The sequence below is a fragment of the Sebastes fasciatus genome, chromosome 3 (assembly GCF_043250625.1).
Source record: "Sebastes fasciatus isolate fSebFas1 chromosome 3, fSebFas1.pri, whole genome shotgun sequence".
Lineage (NCBI taxonomy): Eukaryota > Metazoa > Chordata > Actinopteri > Perciformes > Sebastidae > Sebastes > Sebastes fasciatus.
The window spans coordinates 27,295,980-27,312,933 of NC_133797.1; the positions used below are offsets into that span (position 1 = coordinate 27,295,980).

At 38.0% G+C, this 16,954-nt stretch overlaps 2 protein-coding genes across 4 annotated transcripts; one reads left to right on the forward strand and one right to left on the reverse strand.

Annotated features, from left to right (window-relative positions):
- Positions 1-301: 301 nt before the first annotated feature.
- On the reverse strand, positions 302-11,260 carry dnaja1 (DnaJ heat shock protein family (Hsp40) member A1). 2 transcript variants are annotated; one of them, XM_074629981.1, is made up of 9 exons: positions 11,119-11,260; positions 7,769-7,920; positions 7,153-7,348; positions 6,470-6,574; positions 5,968-6,195; positions 5,725-5,839; positions 5,211-5,326; positions 3,521-3,621; positions 302-2,188 (listed from the first exon to the last, which is right to left on the reverse strand). In XM_074629981.1, the coding sequence occupies exons 2-9, from the start codon at positions 7,898-7,900 to the stop codon at positions 1,955-1,957; spliced, it is 1,227 nt and encodes a 408-aa protein (XP_074486082.1). In that variant the 5' UTR covers positions 7,901-7,920; positions 11,119-11,260; the 3' UTR covers positions 302-1,954. The 2 variants fall into 2 exon arrangements, with proteins under 2 accessions (XP_074486082.1, XP_074486080.1); XM_074629979.1 differs by lacking the exon at positions 11,119-11,260 and adding an exon at positions 10,741-10,866.
- Positions 11,261-12,546: 1,286 nt separating this feature from the next.
- aptx (aprataxin) lies at positions 12,547-16,944 on the forward strand. 2 transcript variants are annotated; one of them, XM_074629982.1, is made up of 7 exons: positions 12,547-12,774; positions 13,532-13,578; positions 13,727-14,005; positions 14,125-14,184; positions 14,329-14,555; positions 15,551-15,654; positions 15,782-16,944. In XM_074629982.1, the coding sequence occupies exons 1-7, from the start codon at positions 12,645-12,647 to the stop codon at positions 15,934-15,936; spliced, it is 1,002 nt and encodes a 333-aa protein (XP_074486083.1). In that variant the 5' UTR covers positions 12,547-12,644; the 3' UTR covers positions 15,937-16,944. The 2 variants fall into 2 exon arrangements, with proteins under 2 accessions (XP_074486083.1, XP_074486084.1); XM_074629983.1 differs by lacking the exon at positions 13,532-13,578 and having other exon boundaries at positions 13,844-14,005.
- Positions 16,945-16,954: the final 10 nt, after the last annotated feature.

Here is a 16,954-nt window from a genome sequence, read left to right on the forward strand (position 1 = left end):
GAAAAAAAATGTTTTGGCCAATGCCTTAGAATTGTAGCAATATTTCTTAACCTTTAACAAAATCAATATTACCTTGGTAAAAAAATAAAATACAGTTTAACTATAAAATGCAGACTGTTAACAAAAACGGTAGTTACTCCAAAAAAAGGACAGAGGTGTTGTGGCTGTTTCAAGCTTTTGCTTTTACTGTGAAGCCTCTGAACAGATACACAGGTGTTTCCAGTTATTCTGCCGATTAGACCTCAGATCAGGTTGAAAGTCGGCCGAAAGTAAGTATCACTCACCCAAAGTAATCCCACCATTTAAAGAGACCATCAAACTGCATTTAATTAGAAAACATGAGCATAAACAAGTAGATCATTGGTCCTAACACACAAATACTGTCAGTCCAAAGTGACAACACTTATTTCACTTGAGTTCTCCTGACATTATCAGTACTCATTATTTTGCATCTGCTTCAACAATTTAAGGAATCTCCCATCTGGTGAGCATAGTTGTGTTTTACAATATCCAAGGCAAAGTCATCACTGAAAAAAACAAAAACAACCTACACTATCAAGTAGCTTCAAGTTAAGTTGTGATAAGGCTTTCAAACAGGCAGACACGTCAATGAGGTACCAGGTGTGTCGATTTTAAGTCCCTCCCAACGACCTATTTGGCATTTACAATTATGACTAGAAATATGAGAAAAAAAAACCCACTTGATTTATTGTCCGCCTACATCAAGTTTATCTTTGATTAAAATTTGTAATGTAAAATTCCAGATTTATGTTTTAATTAATCTAATGATTTTAAAAACACACAACAGAAATAACCGTAAGAACATTCAATCTTTAAAACAACCTAGACATAATTTGTTTTGTATAACTTGGGTGCAACTTGGCAATCGACACATTTTAAAGAGGGAAAAACATTTACAGTTAAGGCCTTAGGGACCTGTTATAAGAAGGAAGTTATCCGAGATAACTTTTTGCAAAATAAAAGCCTCAAACCCCGATAAAATCTACAACATAATTATGTTAAAATACAGATTCTGAGTTTAGGTTATCTAGATGACCTGCTTCTTGAAAATCCCCCTGATCTGTTGTTTATTTTTCAAAATAAAGTGACTTCTTTCTCATCTTTGACCTTCTGCTTCTGAACATTAATATTCAGTCATATTTGGCTCATATCAAACTATGTTTATACACATGAGATGTTCCTACGTTCCACACAAGGTTTCCAAAAAAACAACTAACAAATGATTGTTGTTAGTTTGAATAATCTACATTAGTGGCTTGAACGTAAATACTGCCGCGCCTGAATCATTATCACCTTTACTCCAAACTCACGTATTCTTTTCCACATTTTCAAGATTAAGAAATGTCTAGAAAATAGCCCTTGAAAGGGTAAAACAGCATAAACGTTTTCAACTCAAGTCTCAATGCACATCCACCACCATCTGAAGATTGGTTCTTTACACGCACAACGGATTGAACAAGTCATCAACAAGTGGTTCACAACAACAACTGATTTAGTTAACACTATAAAAAAAGGTTATTTTCATATTAATATTGGCATCCGTTTTAGTGTAAATGCATAAAAAGCAGGCAGTCTTTGTTCAGACAACAGTTTTTCTGAAGCCTCTGTGACACCCCTCGTCTCTAATCACAGTGTGATTGAAAAAATAAAATAAAATAAAAGTTAAAATAAGGTCCCAGAGATGAAGAGGAATCCCATTCACCCAGATCCAAGCTTAATCCTGGAACTATAGGATACTCTACTCCATCCAAAAAGTATAATAATAAGAAATCAAGAGGGTGATGTGATGCCGTTTTCTGATTCAGATTGAAAGAAAACTTTAAAAAACAACCGTTAAAGTAATTAAATAAAAAGTGCACAACAAATGCAAAAAAAGGTGCTTTGCTTTAGAGATGAGGGGAGGCTTCTGGAATAAGAGCAGAACCGTTGTTATTTAAGACGTCTGGCACTGAACACCACCAGTGCTGGCATAGTCGTCTTCATCCATGTAGTAGTACTGATGGTTGTGTCTTTTTCTGTTCTCAAGGTCACAGTCCTCCAGGTCGGCGTAGATGTAGAGGTCGTCGTCCATACTCTCTGGCTGCTCTGCATCCAGCTTCTCTGGGAGGTAGCGCTCCAGCTCCTTCAGCTTGTCATTGGAAAGGAAGTTGGCTTGTGGGAACACCACCTGAAAGGAAAAAAACATTGATTACAACAACCATGTAACTGTTCAGCCTCGTTAGTTTAAAGGGCGGGTGCACTTAAAGGGCGCCATCATTATACGTTTTTTGGTCAAAGTACGTATGTTTTAGTGTCAAAATGCTATTTTCCCTTCAAGCCCTTCTAAAAACGTTTCCCCATGTGACCTGATGTAGGTTTCTGCATGATGACGCTGCTACATATACAGTAGATATACACATCCTTATAGTCAGGGTATTAACGTTACATACAGTAAATTAGATGGTGGTCGGCATGCTCCCAGTTTTGAGAAGCAGACAGGAGTACCGGCAATGTAATGCTGTGAACGCCACGTTAGTTCAGATCCGAAAGTCCCATAACAACACAAACAAACTAACTGATCGATGCAGCGGTAGACCACAAACTCCTGTGTTCTGCCAGGTAAAATTACTGTTTTTATGAATGGAGTCTGGTCTGGTCTTGAAGATGATCGGACGACTTCAGTGCCCCATCAGAAAGGGCTATCTGAGGCTATTCAAAATATAGTGTACACTTACATTTTTTTTTTTTACGGTGGCTAAAACACCTTTTTCTCCTGCTCCCATTCACAGGCGCTTTACCTCGCCGTCAGACAGCCTTCTCTGACGGGGAACTGAAGTCGTTATGTCGCGTTCTTCAAGACCAGACCAGACTCTACTCACAATAACAGTCATTTTAACGTGCAGAACATGGGAGTACAGCCTACATACAAAAGAAAATCCAAATCAACCCTTTCAGTTATTTCCAAATGTAGCACAATTAACTTCGACTAAGTTGACATTATTCATAACCTTATTGATTAGCTTCGATTAGCATACTTGGGTAACCTACGTCACTGCTTTTTCAACAAGTGTGCGTTTCCATTTTGAAAAGAATCGGAACAGAGCACAGATGGACCCGCTCTTTAATACGGTTCATGTGCAAAAATGCTCACTTATTTTTGTTTGCTGTTTTTGTATTGGTGAGGCAAGACAAAGCATAACATTGACAAATGTGATAGAATAGACATAAAGTGAGACAAGCTTCACATTACAAAGACTTAGACAGAGAGTAAGGTATACTGTAAGTGCAAGGCGGGGGTTTATATAGTAAAGCTGTTTATGTATAGCTGTGACAAATGTGGTTTGTTACAGGAAACTGGAGTTTTGTGCATGTTTGTGTTTGTGTGTGTGTATGAGGCTGATATAGATTTATTTTCTTTTATAGAAAGGAAAGCATGTGTAAAATAAAAAATATAACCCATAAGAAGAAGGGGAAGAGAAGAGAACAGAATAAAAAAAGGGAATACGGAAAACCCTCTTACCGAGAAGTGAATAATAAGGCGTCCCTTCTCAAACGGTCTGCGATACATGGGCATCCCTTCATTCAAGACACACTTGGTGTCTCCAGGTTTGATCAATTCCCCTGTGATAAAAAACAACATGGACCACATTAGTCAGGAAAAAACATATTCTACATATCGTCTCATCATTTGAATCAATCTCTCCAATACGTGATGAATACATACAGGCTTTTGCCATCATTTATTTATTTAATCTCAAATAAAATAAATTAAATCTATAGGTTTCACAGTAAACATTTGGTGTACTTTTGACAAGGTGGCCTACACTGGCTGATGAGTACGAGCTTAGCACCTTAAAATAAATAAGTAGAAGCCTGGTGATAAAGGCTATCACAAAAACTGCTGTCAAAGACGTATTTGTATTCAATATAAATATTTTCTAAACATTTTGTAAAAGTCAAATTCATGTAAATAATAATAAAAAAAGAGAGAATGGATATATCCTGTGTTCGTAACACACCAGACCCCACTCTAAAATAATTTCGCTTACCAGCACATCAGCGTGACTGATTTAAAAGATGATAGGGGGGAGTAATTCACACATTTGATCAACATCAGTGGAGTAACAATATAGTGAGTGGCTATACAGAGAAGTGCAGTGTTGAGTGCACATCCATGAACACCAAACAACTCTCCACAAACACACTCATAGTAACTCAGCAGTGTTCATTCAGCTGCATTTCTTTGTGTGAAAGGTAAAGAGTAGAGTGAATGACACATCAGCCCTGCTAACTGTTATTAAAAAAAACACTGAATTATAAAACAATTCCTGTCCAGTGTCTGCTCACCAGGATGTGTTGGTGCAAATCATTTGTACATGTAAAACACATGCTTTTTTCCCTTTCAAATACTGGTATCTTCCAGTGGACGGAAACTTACTGGCATTCAGTAAGGGTTAGTGTTGTCACCATACTGGAATTTTTTCGATACCACGGGGACAAATTGACAGAACATTGAAGTCATAAAATTTTCAATTTATATTTCCCACGGGATTTTCTGAGACTTTGTGCTCTTGTAAACAATTTAATCAGTGGTTGTATAGATATGAATGGGGATGACATGGCAAAAAAGTCACACCCACTAAGCTGAGCACTGAGCAGTCTGCCACGGTTGCATACAGTTGCGTAGGGAGCAGGGGACCCCGTCCCTCCTCGCAGGGAGAAAAGGCGTGGCAAGCATCAAGTGCACAGAAACAAGAAGCGGCGAGGTCTGGACGAGGGGTGCTGTAAAGCTCACGGCTGGAGCCACGAGTCCGATCGCGGTGCACCGCCACGAAGGAAATGCATGTGTACAAATATTTTCGGTTCATTATGAAACTGGCGGGCCTACCTAGACTGTCTAGGTAATTAATAGGAAACACTTAAAGCTATAAAATGACAACGACAACCAGCAAATTATTGTATTTCAACTGGAGCGAATGAGACGAGTGACAAGAAGACAGCACTGAGTGAGTGAGAGGAGGCGGGGCTATGTGGGCACTGCAGCGATTTGTGTGTCAACTGGCTGTCGGAGAGAAGAGAGATCAGAAAGCGCAGCTGCCGGTGCATCGATACTGAGAACAATGAGTATTGAAAGCGTTTCAAATATTTATGATTGATATGTACTGATTAATGTTTATTTTTGACAACACTAGTAAGGGTAGCTGTGTCACCTGGATGTGAGGCGATGAGGAGAGTTCTGTTGTCCAGTGTCTGAACAGGCTTCTTGAAACCACACAAAGCCTCAACCAGCTGCAACTCCATTGACAGGATCAGGTCCTCTCCTTTCCTGGTGACAGCAAATTGAGAGAAAAGGGGAGAGGTGATTTTAATGGGTGGACTGGATTTCTTTCTAAAAAAAAAAAAAAAGGTAAAGTGTGCTGCTTGTAGCACAGGGTAGCATGCCAAATACTAGTAAGAGTAGACTTCATAAAAAAAAATTTAATTTGTCCAGTTTATATTTAATCATGTTCAACTTCAAACAGGGTGCAATTAATTTAGATTTCTACTGACATCTGGTGACCAGAATTGGGGCTTCTAATTTGGCTCATGTACCACTTTAATATTCAATAACAGGCTATATATTCCCCATACATACTGTATATAATACAAGAATAATATAATCACTACTACTGCCATTAGATTACATCAGAAACAAAACACACTAGATAAAAGAGAATATAATACCTGGTGAAAAGTGAATGTTCTCGCTGGTCCAAGACAATGATGATATCACCTGGCTCAATTCCTGGCTCCTGGTCTCCCTCTCCGTGGAAAACGATCTTCTGGCCATCTCTCATTCCTGTAGCAGTAAAGTAACCCGGTGATGTATGTACAATATTTGTTTTTGTAGTTTGCTCTTCAATCAGAGATGCATTTAGATAGTAATAATAATTATCATAAAGAGATAAACTCTCCCTTCACGCTCACCTTTGTCGATGTGGACCTCCAAAATCTTCTTCTGGCGCAGGATCTTCCGACCCCCGCATGCTTTGCAGCGGTCCTTGTGGCTGATTCTCTGTCCTTGGCCCTGACAGCTGTGGCACACTGTGGACACTTGCTGGACCATACCTGGTACTAGTTGGTGCATGCGGACCTGCATGCCTGTGCCGTGGCAAGACATGCACATCTGTGCAGCTCCTTTCCGACTCCCACGACCTGCAAGGAAAAATAAACCGTCAGCACTCAGGATAATAAAGATGACGGCTATTTATGTTTTAGGTTTGGTGTATTATATAAAATGTGGTGACCTGGTGAGCGAAGACTGGATTACATTTACAAGACTGATGTGTTTTGTTATGGGACAAAGAGCCTTTTCATGGCCTGCTTGGGTCTGCGTGTGCTGAAAAACCTGCTTGGATTACTTAACAAGTCCAGTGACGGACACTAACAAGAGCACGTGAAAAAGTAACTTGCATAGTAAAAGACGTACCTTCACATCTTTCACAAATAGTATTCTTCTGGAGAGCGAGTTTTCTTGTAGCTCCATTATAAAGATCTTCCAGTGTCACTGTAATCTGATGAACAATGTTCTTTCCTGGGACGAGACAAATCACAGATTTTTAGAAACACTGTTTCTTGGAATAAAGTTGGCAACTGATACGATTTCATCAACAGTTTCCTTTCATATTACATACTATACATGTTTATATAAACCAGCGTAATTCTGCTACCAATCCTGAATTACAAATTTAAAAAGATGAATAGTTGAAAATATATTGTCACAGAAACATCACACGACAGTGAATGTGAACGAGAGAAAACTGTGATGGAAGATGACAGTGTTGCAAAGTAGAGCTTTGTAGCCCAACTGACAAAGGACTTTTGAGTCTGATATGCATATTAATATCTGAGTTTTAAAAAAAAAATTGTGATAATGATCTGACAAAAATATGAGTTTTCTTTTCGCAGCCCATAACATCCATAAACATTTTGGCAAAGGTTCTCTTAATTTTTTTTTTTTTTTAAACAATTGCAAACAAGTAATGTACTGAGCAGGACATTTTACAGTTGAAAAAAAAACGTTTATAAAACTCAATCAGACCTCAAAATTCAAAACAGAGTTACAGACACACAAATCCACACAAAATCTCAGTTTAGTGATTATTTCCGTACCTTTTCGCTCTCTGTGCATCCGACTACCCCCACCAAAAAACAAATCAAAGATGTCCATGGGCGATGCAAAGCTGCCACCACCGCCACCACCACCACCAGTTCCTCCTTCCTTTATAGCCTTTTCACCTCCACGGTCATAGATCTCTCTCTTCTTGGCATCTGACAAAATCTCATATGCCTGTGAGATCTGCTTGAACTACAAAGCAAAGAAACAAAGATACATACTTCTTAGACTTTGAAGAGGGTCAAAAACATTTCTGGCAATATACAGCTGCTTAAACGGTATTCAACTCTTTGACATTGTGTGCAAAGAAATAACAGAGAGCTGATAATGAGTGAGCTCTTTAAATATTGTTTTTATATGGTCTTCACATATGCCACAAGAAATTTTTAGAGAAATCTACCAAACGACTGAAAATAGACAAAGAAAAATCACATATACACCATTTAATATGGCCCATTACATTATTTAATTTGTAATATCTAACATCCAAATGGATTTTACACTATATTATAAGACAGTTATGAAGAAATTTCCCTTACAAATTTCTATGCAATGAAAATGACATACTAATTAAATGCATCTGCAAATATTGAGTGCAAAAAAGGTATTTACCTTCTCTCCTTCTGTGGGATTTTTGTCAGGGTGATATTTCAGAGCTAGTTTGCGATAGGCCCTTTTCAGTTCGTCAGGAGTAGCATTAGGTTTCACACCCAATGTGTCGTAGAAGCCTGTTTCCTTGACCATGTTTGTCTTTGATGGATAACCTAAGTAAAAGGAAGGAAAAAGAAAGTATTTCAATATTTCAATCAGTTCCATTTCTTACGTCTCTTAAACACCTCCAAAACTTCAAAAAAATGTATTGAGTCTCTAAACTTGGTTGCGAAACGACATGGTAAGGAAGTAAGAATCTGCACTATGTCATTGCGACATGAGGAAAGAGTCCTTTAATACATGCAAAAACAGAGCACATCATCATGTGGTGAAGTCTGTGAGAGAGGCCTTTATGTTGTTGGCTGTGGGAATGTTAGACATGGGGCCATGTATTCAGCTTTAAAAATGCTAAATATGGATATGCTCTTTTACGTTATTCTAAATATTTAGTTTCCCTCATGTGGTGGTGTACAATTTCAATATAATCCAATACAACACAATTATATATGTCTCAAAAATGTGCATTCAGTTGAATCAAAAATCTTTCTTACTTATTATTACAAGCTTCCAAAATGTATGATTTTTTGAAAGTCTGTATTAGATTGCATTACAGATGTAATTAATAAAATGGCAACTCCGTCTGTATCAACAATGAAGTATATTCTTACGGTATGCTTGTATGTAAGTGTAAGTCTCGCTTTTCAGGGTTTAAAATAAGCCCCTGTATACTGCTAACCTATAGTATTTGATTTTATAGTGTTACTAATAATTCATCAGGATAAATAGGCCTTTTTCACAGAAGACATTTTAACCTTGTCACAGTAGGAAAAGCACAGGTGTAAATAATGATTAATAATGACGGCTGACGGCTTTAGCTGCTTTCATTTCAGGATCCAGATACTGTGCATGCTGATTTACTGTCACTCTTACTGGGACACTTGAATAAAACAGAGCCATCGTTAGTGTTATTAGTTACACTTACTACTTTTCCCACTATGACAAGTCAAAATGTCTGCAGTGAAAAAGGTCTTTGTACCCACATATCAGGATGTGATGAGGGTAACGTGTTATGTATACATGTATGTGTAGAATTACATGCAGTTGTCATTTAGGTAGACCCAACTAAAACTAATGCAGTGTAATGTGACAGTACCTGGCTGCAATAAATCCAACCTTCGTGAAAGTTGTAATGTTTAAGTAGATATTGTTTTAGAGAGATACTTTTTCAGATTTATGGTAATTTTCAAGGCTGTACTTCTGCAATTCTAATATACTCTTATCTGTACTCATTGAAGGATTGGACAACAAATATCTCTGTGTAACAATACAATTAAACAGCACCAGAAACTGCAGTCTCTAAAATGACCACAGTTTAATAAATACCTCTCTAAAAGAAGCCAGGTGTGCCAAATAAACAGTTAATTAGTGTCAGTTGCAACAAGGTGCTGTAGTTTCTGTCTCCAATGTTAGTTAGTTGTGATGTTGATTGACAGTTACATCTTGTTATATAGATAACTGTTGTTTGTAATTCATTATTTTATCTTACTTTATATTTGAACCAAGAGCCTGTTGTGTAATGTAACGATTATGATGTAACTGTAAGAGTATGTGTATTTCAGTCTGCGGGGTGGATGTGTGGAATGGGTTGGGTGATGGGTTGAAGCGGAGCACAAATATAAATCACTTTAAAAAGATATACAAAAAAGATATTTTTGGGAGGTATATGGTTGAGGAAGAGTTGTGATAAGGGTTGTGTTAAGGGTTGGTTTATATATACTTTTTTAACTCCGGATGGATATGTGGGTTGTAAATAAACTTGGGATGCTGTTCATATATTTAATTTGGGATGTAAATAAATATGGGATAGTTTATATATTATATTATATTATCATTCTAAGATATATAAGTTATTAGAGGAGAAGTGAGAAAGGGGTAGGGAAATATAAGTTTTACTTCTACCTACTCTTTTTCGGACACTATTACTCTTGTTTTGTTTGTTATTATTTTGTATGTTTTTATCTATTTTATGTTTGAAATAAAGTCATTCATTCATTCATTCAACGATTAGCCAACGTTACACAGTAGACAGTAGGAAAATAAATCACACCAACACGTCATGCTTGTTTTGGTTATTACTTGTGTGTTAAATGTTTCCTCAAATCAGCAGAGACAGGTTAATCAACCACTAACCATCATTATGTGACCACCACAGGTTTCTCTTTGGGTTGACAGGAGTATTAAAATTATGTTAGTTTAGATCTTTCTTCCTTTTTTGTTATTGCTTTCCTCCTGGGGTTGGGTCCTTTGTATAAGCCTGTGGCTTCTTGACCTCTCCTGACACATTTCTTGTTTTGTTAATTTTCATTGACTGGATTTTGTGCCGTTTTATATATGTGCAAATAAACAAATAAATAAAATAAATAAGGTGCAGTAGTTTCTGTCTCCAATGTTAGTTAGCTGTGATATTGATTGACAATTACATCTTGTTATATAGATAACTGTTATTTGTAATGAATTATTTCATCTTTATCTCACTTAATCTCACATATTTATAAAATATATGTGCAAATAAATAAATAAAATAAATAAGGTGCAGTAGTTTCTGTCTCCAATGTTAGTTAGTTAGCTGTGATATTGATTTACAGTTGCATCTTGTTATATGGATTACCGTGTTTTGTAATTAATGATTTAATCTTTATCTTACTTTATATTTGAACCTAGAACCTGTTGTGAAATGTAACGAAATGTGAGGATTACCTAACGTGTGATAAAAGAAATCACACCAACACGTCATGCTTGTTTTGGTTAATACTTTGTGTTAAATGTTTCCTCAAATCAGCAGAGACAGGTTAATCAACCACTAACCATCATTATGTGACCAAACAGGTTTCTCTTTGGTTGTATTAAAGTGATGCTAACATATTAGCAACTACCTGTTACCCTGCTCATGATGAAGACGAGGTTTCACATCTCTTCCTTAGGCCCCTTCCTACTATTAGCCAAAGCTAGCATTACTAAACCAAAGCCTATAAAAGGAGGCTGCGCCACGCGTCATATCTACTAGGGTATAACGCATGCGCAGTAGAATCTGGCCGAAATTGAGCGCAGCTTCAGTAACACTGCGCATGCGTCATACCGCCCGTGACCTAGCCTCCGTTCCATAGTCCTTGACTACAGCTAGCATTACTTAGCAACAAGATTAGCCTGGCTGATGCTAACACGCTAGCTCTAGACCATTTTTTCTAACGATAAGCTACATAATTAAATGTGACACTGGTTATAAACATAATATGTAATGATAGTTGTCCAACCTTGTGTGAAGACTTGTAGTTTGAACCCTCACAACAACATGAGCTCAGAGCAGAGAGACTCTTCCAGAAGCTTCTGACCCGCCTCGCCGGAAAATCACATTCACTGACGTCACTTTCACTGCGACCGAGACGAGTAGTGATGGGAATTCAGGCTCTTTTTAGTGAGCCAGATCATTTGGCTCAGCAACACCAAGAAGAGCCGGCTCTTTCGGCTCCCAAACGGCTCTTCGTTTTTACCACTTCTGCCTTTTTATAATTCAGACAAATTTTGCTTTAGTTGTTTTGATCTATGATTGGTATGTGTGCGCATATATCACTTAAAGGGACTGTTTGTAACTTTTTAAGCGTATAAATGTAGCGGGTCGGCACACATGCGCGTTCGTATATGCGCGCTCGCGTGTGGCCGGAGCCTTGTCTCCGCTGCCTGCTTACTTTCACTCAGACAGAGCGCGCGTTCTCACGTACTCGCTCCACCTCTACTAGACGTGAACGCGCGCTCACTCCACACTGCAGGAGAGTTAGTTTAGCTCTGAGAATATCTAGTGAATGCACAGGGGACGTTTGTGCAGAAATAAATGCTGCAGCTCCTCCAGACCAACAGAGGTTCTCCGTGTCTTGTGAAGTGACGGGGCTCCTCCACGTGTTACGTTGTCGTCTCGTTACCGACCGGGTACCAGTGTATCTACGGCTGCCGGCTGCGGTCGGGAGGCGATAACGTAACTCGTTGAGGAGCCCCGCTGCCTGAGCCTGCGCTGAGGCAGGAGAAGCAAACACAGTATCAGCAGTGATTCATGGAGAGACCTTTGTCTGGTCAGCTAACATTACTGCCAAGCAGCTGAAATATAGAGTGATATTGTGCTTTTAGCTGACGTGTGTCGCCTCACTGTTTTGAGCGATGCTCGTTCAGGTATATTTAGAGCGAGCAAGCGCGAGCTCGACGTTGACTTTCGTTGATTTCAAGGCCACAGGTGTCGCTGTTAACAAGCATTTCTGAAAGTTACAAATAGTCCCTTTAAATTATTCAATATCATTTTACTAAACCTTATAATTTCCAGAATACCATAATTTTACATGCTGCTTCGTTTCCGACTGTCACTCATCTTGTCTGTTATTTGCGCACCGCGCTCCTCTCTCTCTTTCTCTCCTCCTCTCTCTCCTGCTCTGAACCTGTAGAACGTCAGCGCGCCGCCCCTTGATCGGATGATCCCTGTCTGTTCATCACATGATTGGTCGCACGGACATCATTAACACAACCTTCGGTCACAGTCAGTGTATGGAGTTCCCATGGCGCGGAGAAGATCGTCCTATCATTCTGCCTTGAATTAAGTAAAGAAAAAAAAAAAAACGTCTCTCGGACGGGAGCCGGCTCTTATCGTTTTCTTAAAAGAGCCGGCTGAAAGAACCGGCTCGTTCACGACCTAAACATCACTAGAGACAAGTCACCAAAACAAAGCGTGGTGGCTCTGCAACGTTCTGCGACAACAGATTTGTAAATGTTAATTAGCTAAGCTACATAAGATGATAAAATGCCAATTTGCTGGCTTATCAGCGAGGAGGACACTCATAAACCCATTCGACTACCTCACCTACAGACAGTTGTCCTGGGTCGAGGTCCAGAAACGACTATTAAAGACAAAAAGTGCTCTCGGCAGCAAGGTAATATAGAGATACATTTCTGTTTGATACACTGGCTGCGATCAAATTTAGCTTACAACACCTAAACAAGGGACAAGATATGGAAATGTCATAAAAGTTTATTCAGAAATGTCACCCAGTTAAGCATCATGAGTCAAACTTTAATTCTTCTTAAAAGTAACAAATGGTTTTATGTTCATGAGATGTACATCCAATTTACAGTAACAGTTAGGTCACAAGCAGAAGTTAACTTCATATATTGCACATATTTTGTACTTTACAAAGTAAAGTTGTGTGATATATTTTTGATTAAATTTGTAGTAATTTCTCTCTGTACTAATGCACTAATAATTTCCAAAAATCAAAAGATACACATTTTTACTTTGTATCTTTTTATTTTTGATTAAATTACTTTTTTGTTTTCATAATTTCCACAAATCAAAAGATAAACACTTTTTTACTTTGTACCTTTTTTACATTTTAATATTAACCCAATACCATATATGGTACATAGATGCAATTTTTCGATTTTAGCCTCTCTTCTATTTTCTTTTTTTTCTAAGGAAAACAATTGCAACAATTGAATCCCCTGTTAACAAAAAATCCTTAATACCTTGTCTGTCTGTTGCAATTATGGTCTTTGTGTACAGTGTTGTTTAAATAATTGTCATGGACTGCAGATTTGTTTCTTTTATATATGTACATTTTTCAGTTAAAATCTCATAAAAGTATTAAAAACAAACTTTAATCTGTGCAAATGTTATCCCTTCTCAACCAGTTGCATTGAGAGCAGAATGCAACAAAGGTTATGTCAAAGTTAAACAGGTAAGAAATATAAAGAACATTAATTTTGTCATAGTGAAACTCATAAGACATTATGAAGCACTTGATATGCTGAGTTTTGTTAATTACTTGTAATCTACCACTGTTTATTTACCACTCTGTGTTTCTTCTCCTGCCTTTATTCCAAAAGCTGGGCTCGAACCCGACCTCCGTAGACTCTGTGGTGGTTGGGAAGGACATTGAGGTCAAAATGAAGCCCAGACAGCAGCTTCATATAGTCAATCAGCTCTACCCATACACTGTACAGTTCAAGGAGGATCTCACCGGGGACCACGGCGGCACCAAAAGACCACGAGAGCCGGCTTCAGGGGGCGGAGAGAGCCGCAGAGAGGCTCCGAGTATGAAAGCAGTCAAACAGACAGAAAAGTCCTCTGTGTCAGTCAGCCATGGAGAAGCTACAAAAACCAGTGTAAGAGACGGAGGAACGTGTGTGTGTGTGCATATTGTTTTTATAGTATGTATTTTCTATAGAGCTGGTATGAGTACGTTATAATTTACAACAAACATATTACCTTAAATTTGTTGCAGGAAAGTCTCGGACATTGGAGCCAAGGTCTGAAGACCTCAATGCAAGACCCAAAGATGCAGGTAGCTGTTGTAAAAAAAAAGATTTACAGTTAGTGTGATGCTAACTGATCTGGATCCCAGCTGGATTTGTGACTGCATGACTTTATTGTTTAAGTCTGACTGAGAATGTAAAAAAAAAAAAAAACACTGTCTCCTTTTCTCTAGGTGTACAAGGATGATAAAGTAGTGGTGATAAAAGATAAATACCCCAAAGCTCGCTACCACTGGCTGGTCCTTCCGTGGCAGACCATTCCTAGCCTGAAGGCCTTACGCGAGGAGCACTGCGACCTGGTGAAACACATGCAGCAAGTTGCTGACCAGATGGTTCAGCAGTGCCCAGACGCCAGCTCGCTACGCTTCCGCATAGGGTACCATGCCATCCCCAGTATGAGGTCCGTAATCACTGTTGGAATGGTGCTATTACAATGAAAGAGCATACTGGTTTTTCAGCATTTAATACAAATACTGTACTCCTGTATAGTCTACTCTACTGCCAGCTATATTCTAAAGCACATTATAGGTTTTTAATTGATCCACCTTATAGACAGCCACTGTTTTCAGTACAAGCTAGTACAGGACAGTTTATTATATCTAACAAAATAATCTAAACTCAAAGGTCCACCTTATGTTCACCGCTGCATCATTTTCTACCTTGGACTTATGTATTTACCTGTTGAGTATTTAGTTATCTTTCTTTTCCTTTTTACATGATTTTCAGCCTTTTAATTTGCGTTTTTAATGTTTTATTCCCTACTTGCTTTAAATAGATTTAAACCACTGTATATTGTCTTTGTGTATGAAAGGTGCTGTACAAATACACTTCCCTCACTCTGCCGTACACAGCACATCCAAAGCAAGTCCCATGCTGTAGCGTTAGAGGCAATTTGAAAAACGTAATTATTATCTACCCAGAGCTCAACTCCTCTTCATACTTTTTTTGTGTTGTGTGCTGCAACTTTAAACTTTAATTACCACTTGGAGGTAAGAGTTATAGGCTTAATGAAAAAAAAGAGAAAATACAGTGACTGGAAAACATTTTCCACGAATACGTTTCTTCCTTGATTGTAAACGTTTTTGTTGCAGACTGAAAGTAAATACCACAATATGCGCAAGGTATGACATGCAAAATAGTAAGCATGCTTTGGATCATTCACTTTAGACAGAAATCAGAAGCCGTTCACTGATGGTGTGCATTAAAGTCAATCACCCAAATACATCAGTCTAAAAAGCTTTGAAAAATGATATTTAAAAGAAAAGCATTGGTACAGTCCTTTTTAAATGCAAAATAACTTGTTTTACCTATAATGCAAATTCAACGCCAAAGTTCATGAGGAGGAGGATCAGCACATATTTGAATTAACACATTTGTGTATATTCTCTTTTACAGTCACGTGCACCTCCATGTGATCAGCCAAGACTTCGACTCTCCTTGTTTAAAGAACAAAAAGCACTGGAACTCATTCACAACCGACTATTTCGTGGAGTCTCACGGTGAGAGCAAATTAAATTTTTTGTTGTGATGTTGGTGTTTTATGAGTTGTTAACTTTACGTACCACAGTAGTACATTGTGTCTATTACTACAAATCATTTCTTTTTTACCCTTTTTGTTATCTGCAGATGTGATTCAGATGCTTGAAACAAACGGAAGGGTCACCGTGAATGAAGGAACCAGCGAGATGTTGAAACTACCTCTCCGCTGTCACATGTGTCACAGAGAGATTCCCACTATCCCAGCTCTGAAGGAACACCTGAAGTCTCACTTTCCCAGCTAAGAAAGTGACCTCAAAAGGAATACATGCCTCAGATGATAATAGGTTCAACATAGGACTGTAGTGTGTTGGGCATTATTTTTGCCTGTTCATTCGGATTTATGGTTATATTAAAAAAAAGAAGTCATTATGTGACTGCAAATAGGGCTGCACGATTAACCGAATATATTTATTGCGATGACAATTTTGGCTTCCCACAATTAAATGAACATGATCGACTGCGATATTGACATTTAAAATGTGTGCTCATCAAGTGCCTCCTAAACTACCAGCCAGCCACCAGGGTGCAATCGAGATGTTTTGGCTTCACTTTAGGGGAGCTGTCTGCGCGCGCACCTGACAGCGGCAGTCTGTGAAAAACTTCCCTGAATGATACAGTCCAGAGTAGAAGAGTAATATACTGTATATTTTATGGGCAAAATGAAAATGCACTGAATTCAGGTGAAGAAGAACCTTATTTTAAGTGTTATTTTGATTTAACAATTTGTGAATTAGCAGGAATGTAGCACAAATTGAAGTGCTCTGTAGATTTTATTTGGGGTTAAACGTTTTGGTACAATTATATTTTGTTTCTGGGAGATGCACTGTGAATAAGAATAAATCTTTATTTTGAAGCAAAGATTTGTGCAGGAATGTAGCACAACATATAAGTGAAAGCAGTGCTCTGTTTATTTAAATGTGAAAGTGCAATAAATAATAATAATAATAAATTAATGAATAATTGTGATAAATAATCATGATCTCAATATTGATCAAAATAATTTTAATTATCATTTTGGCCATAATCGTGCAGCCCTAACCGGAACACAATGTTGTAGCTGTAGTTGCATTTTCAACTTGTTAGTTGTCACCAGGTTTAAGAAGAGTGTCTCTAAAGATATATGTCAATTATGTTGGATTTCATCAGTTTTTTGCCAAATCTCTGGACTGGGAAATCCCAACTATTGCATCTTTTGTTCCAATGTTTCACATGTCTAAATATGTTGTATTAAATGTTTTCTAAAAACTGAACACTTGTTTT

What these genes read in the sequence shown, in the direction of transcription:
- aptx (XM_074629982.1), top strand. Translation starts at nt 12,645, where the DNA reads ATGCCAATTTGCTGGCTTATCAGCGAGGAGGACACTCATAAACCCATT. An exon ending in AAAGTGCTCTCGGCAGCAAG is followed by an intron (nt 12,775 to 13,531) that starts GTAATATAGAGA and finishes CTTCTCAACCAG; the next exon opens with TTGCATTGAGAGCAGAATGC. An exon ending in GTTATGTCAAAGTTAAACAG is followed by an intron (nt 13,579 to 13,726) that starts GTAAGAAATATA and finishes TTATTCCAAAAG; the next exon opens with CTGGGCTCGAACCCGACCTC.
- dnaja1 (XM_074629979.1), bottom strand. An exon ending in GGAGGTCCACATCGACAAAG is followed by an intron (nt 5,840 to 5,967) that starts GTGAGCGTGAAG and finishes TTACTGCTACAG; the next exon opens with GAATGAGAGATGGCCAGAAG. An exon ending in GAACATTCACTTTTCACCAG is followed by an intron (nt 5,327 to 5,724) that starts GTATTATATTCT and finishes TGCTGTCACCAG; the next exon opens with GAAAGGAGAGGACCTGATCC.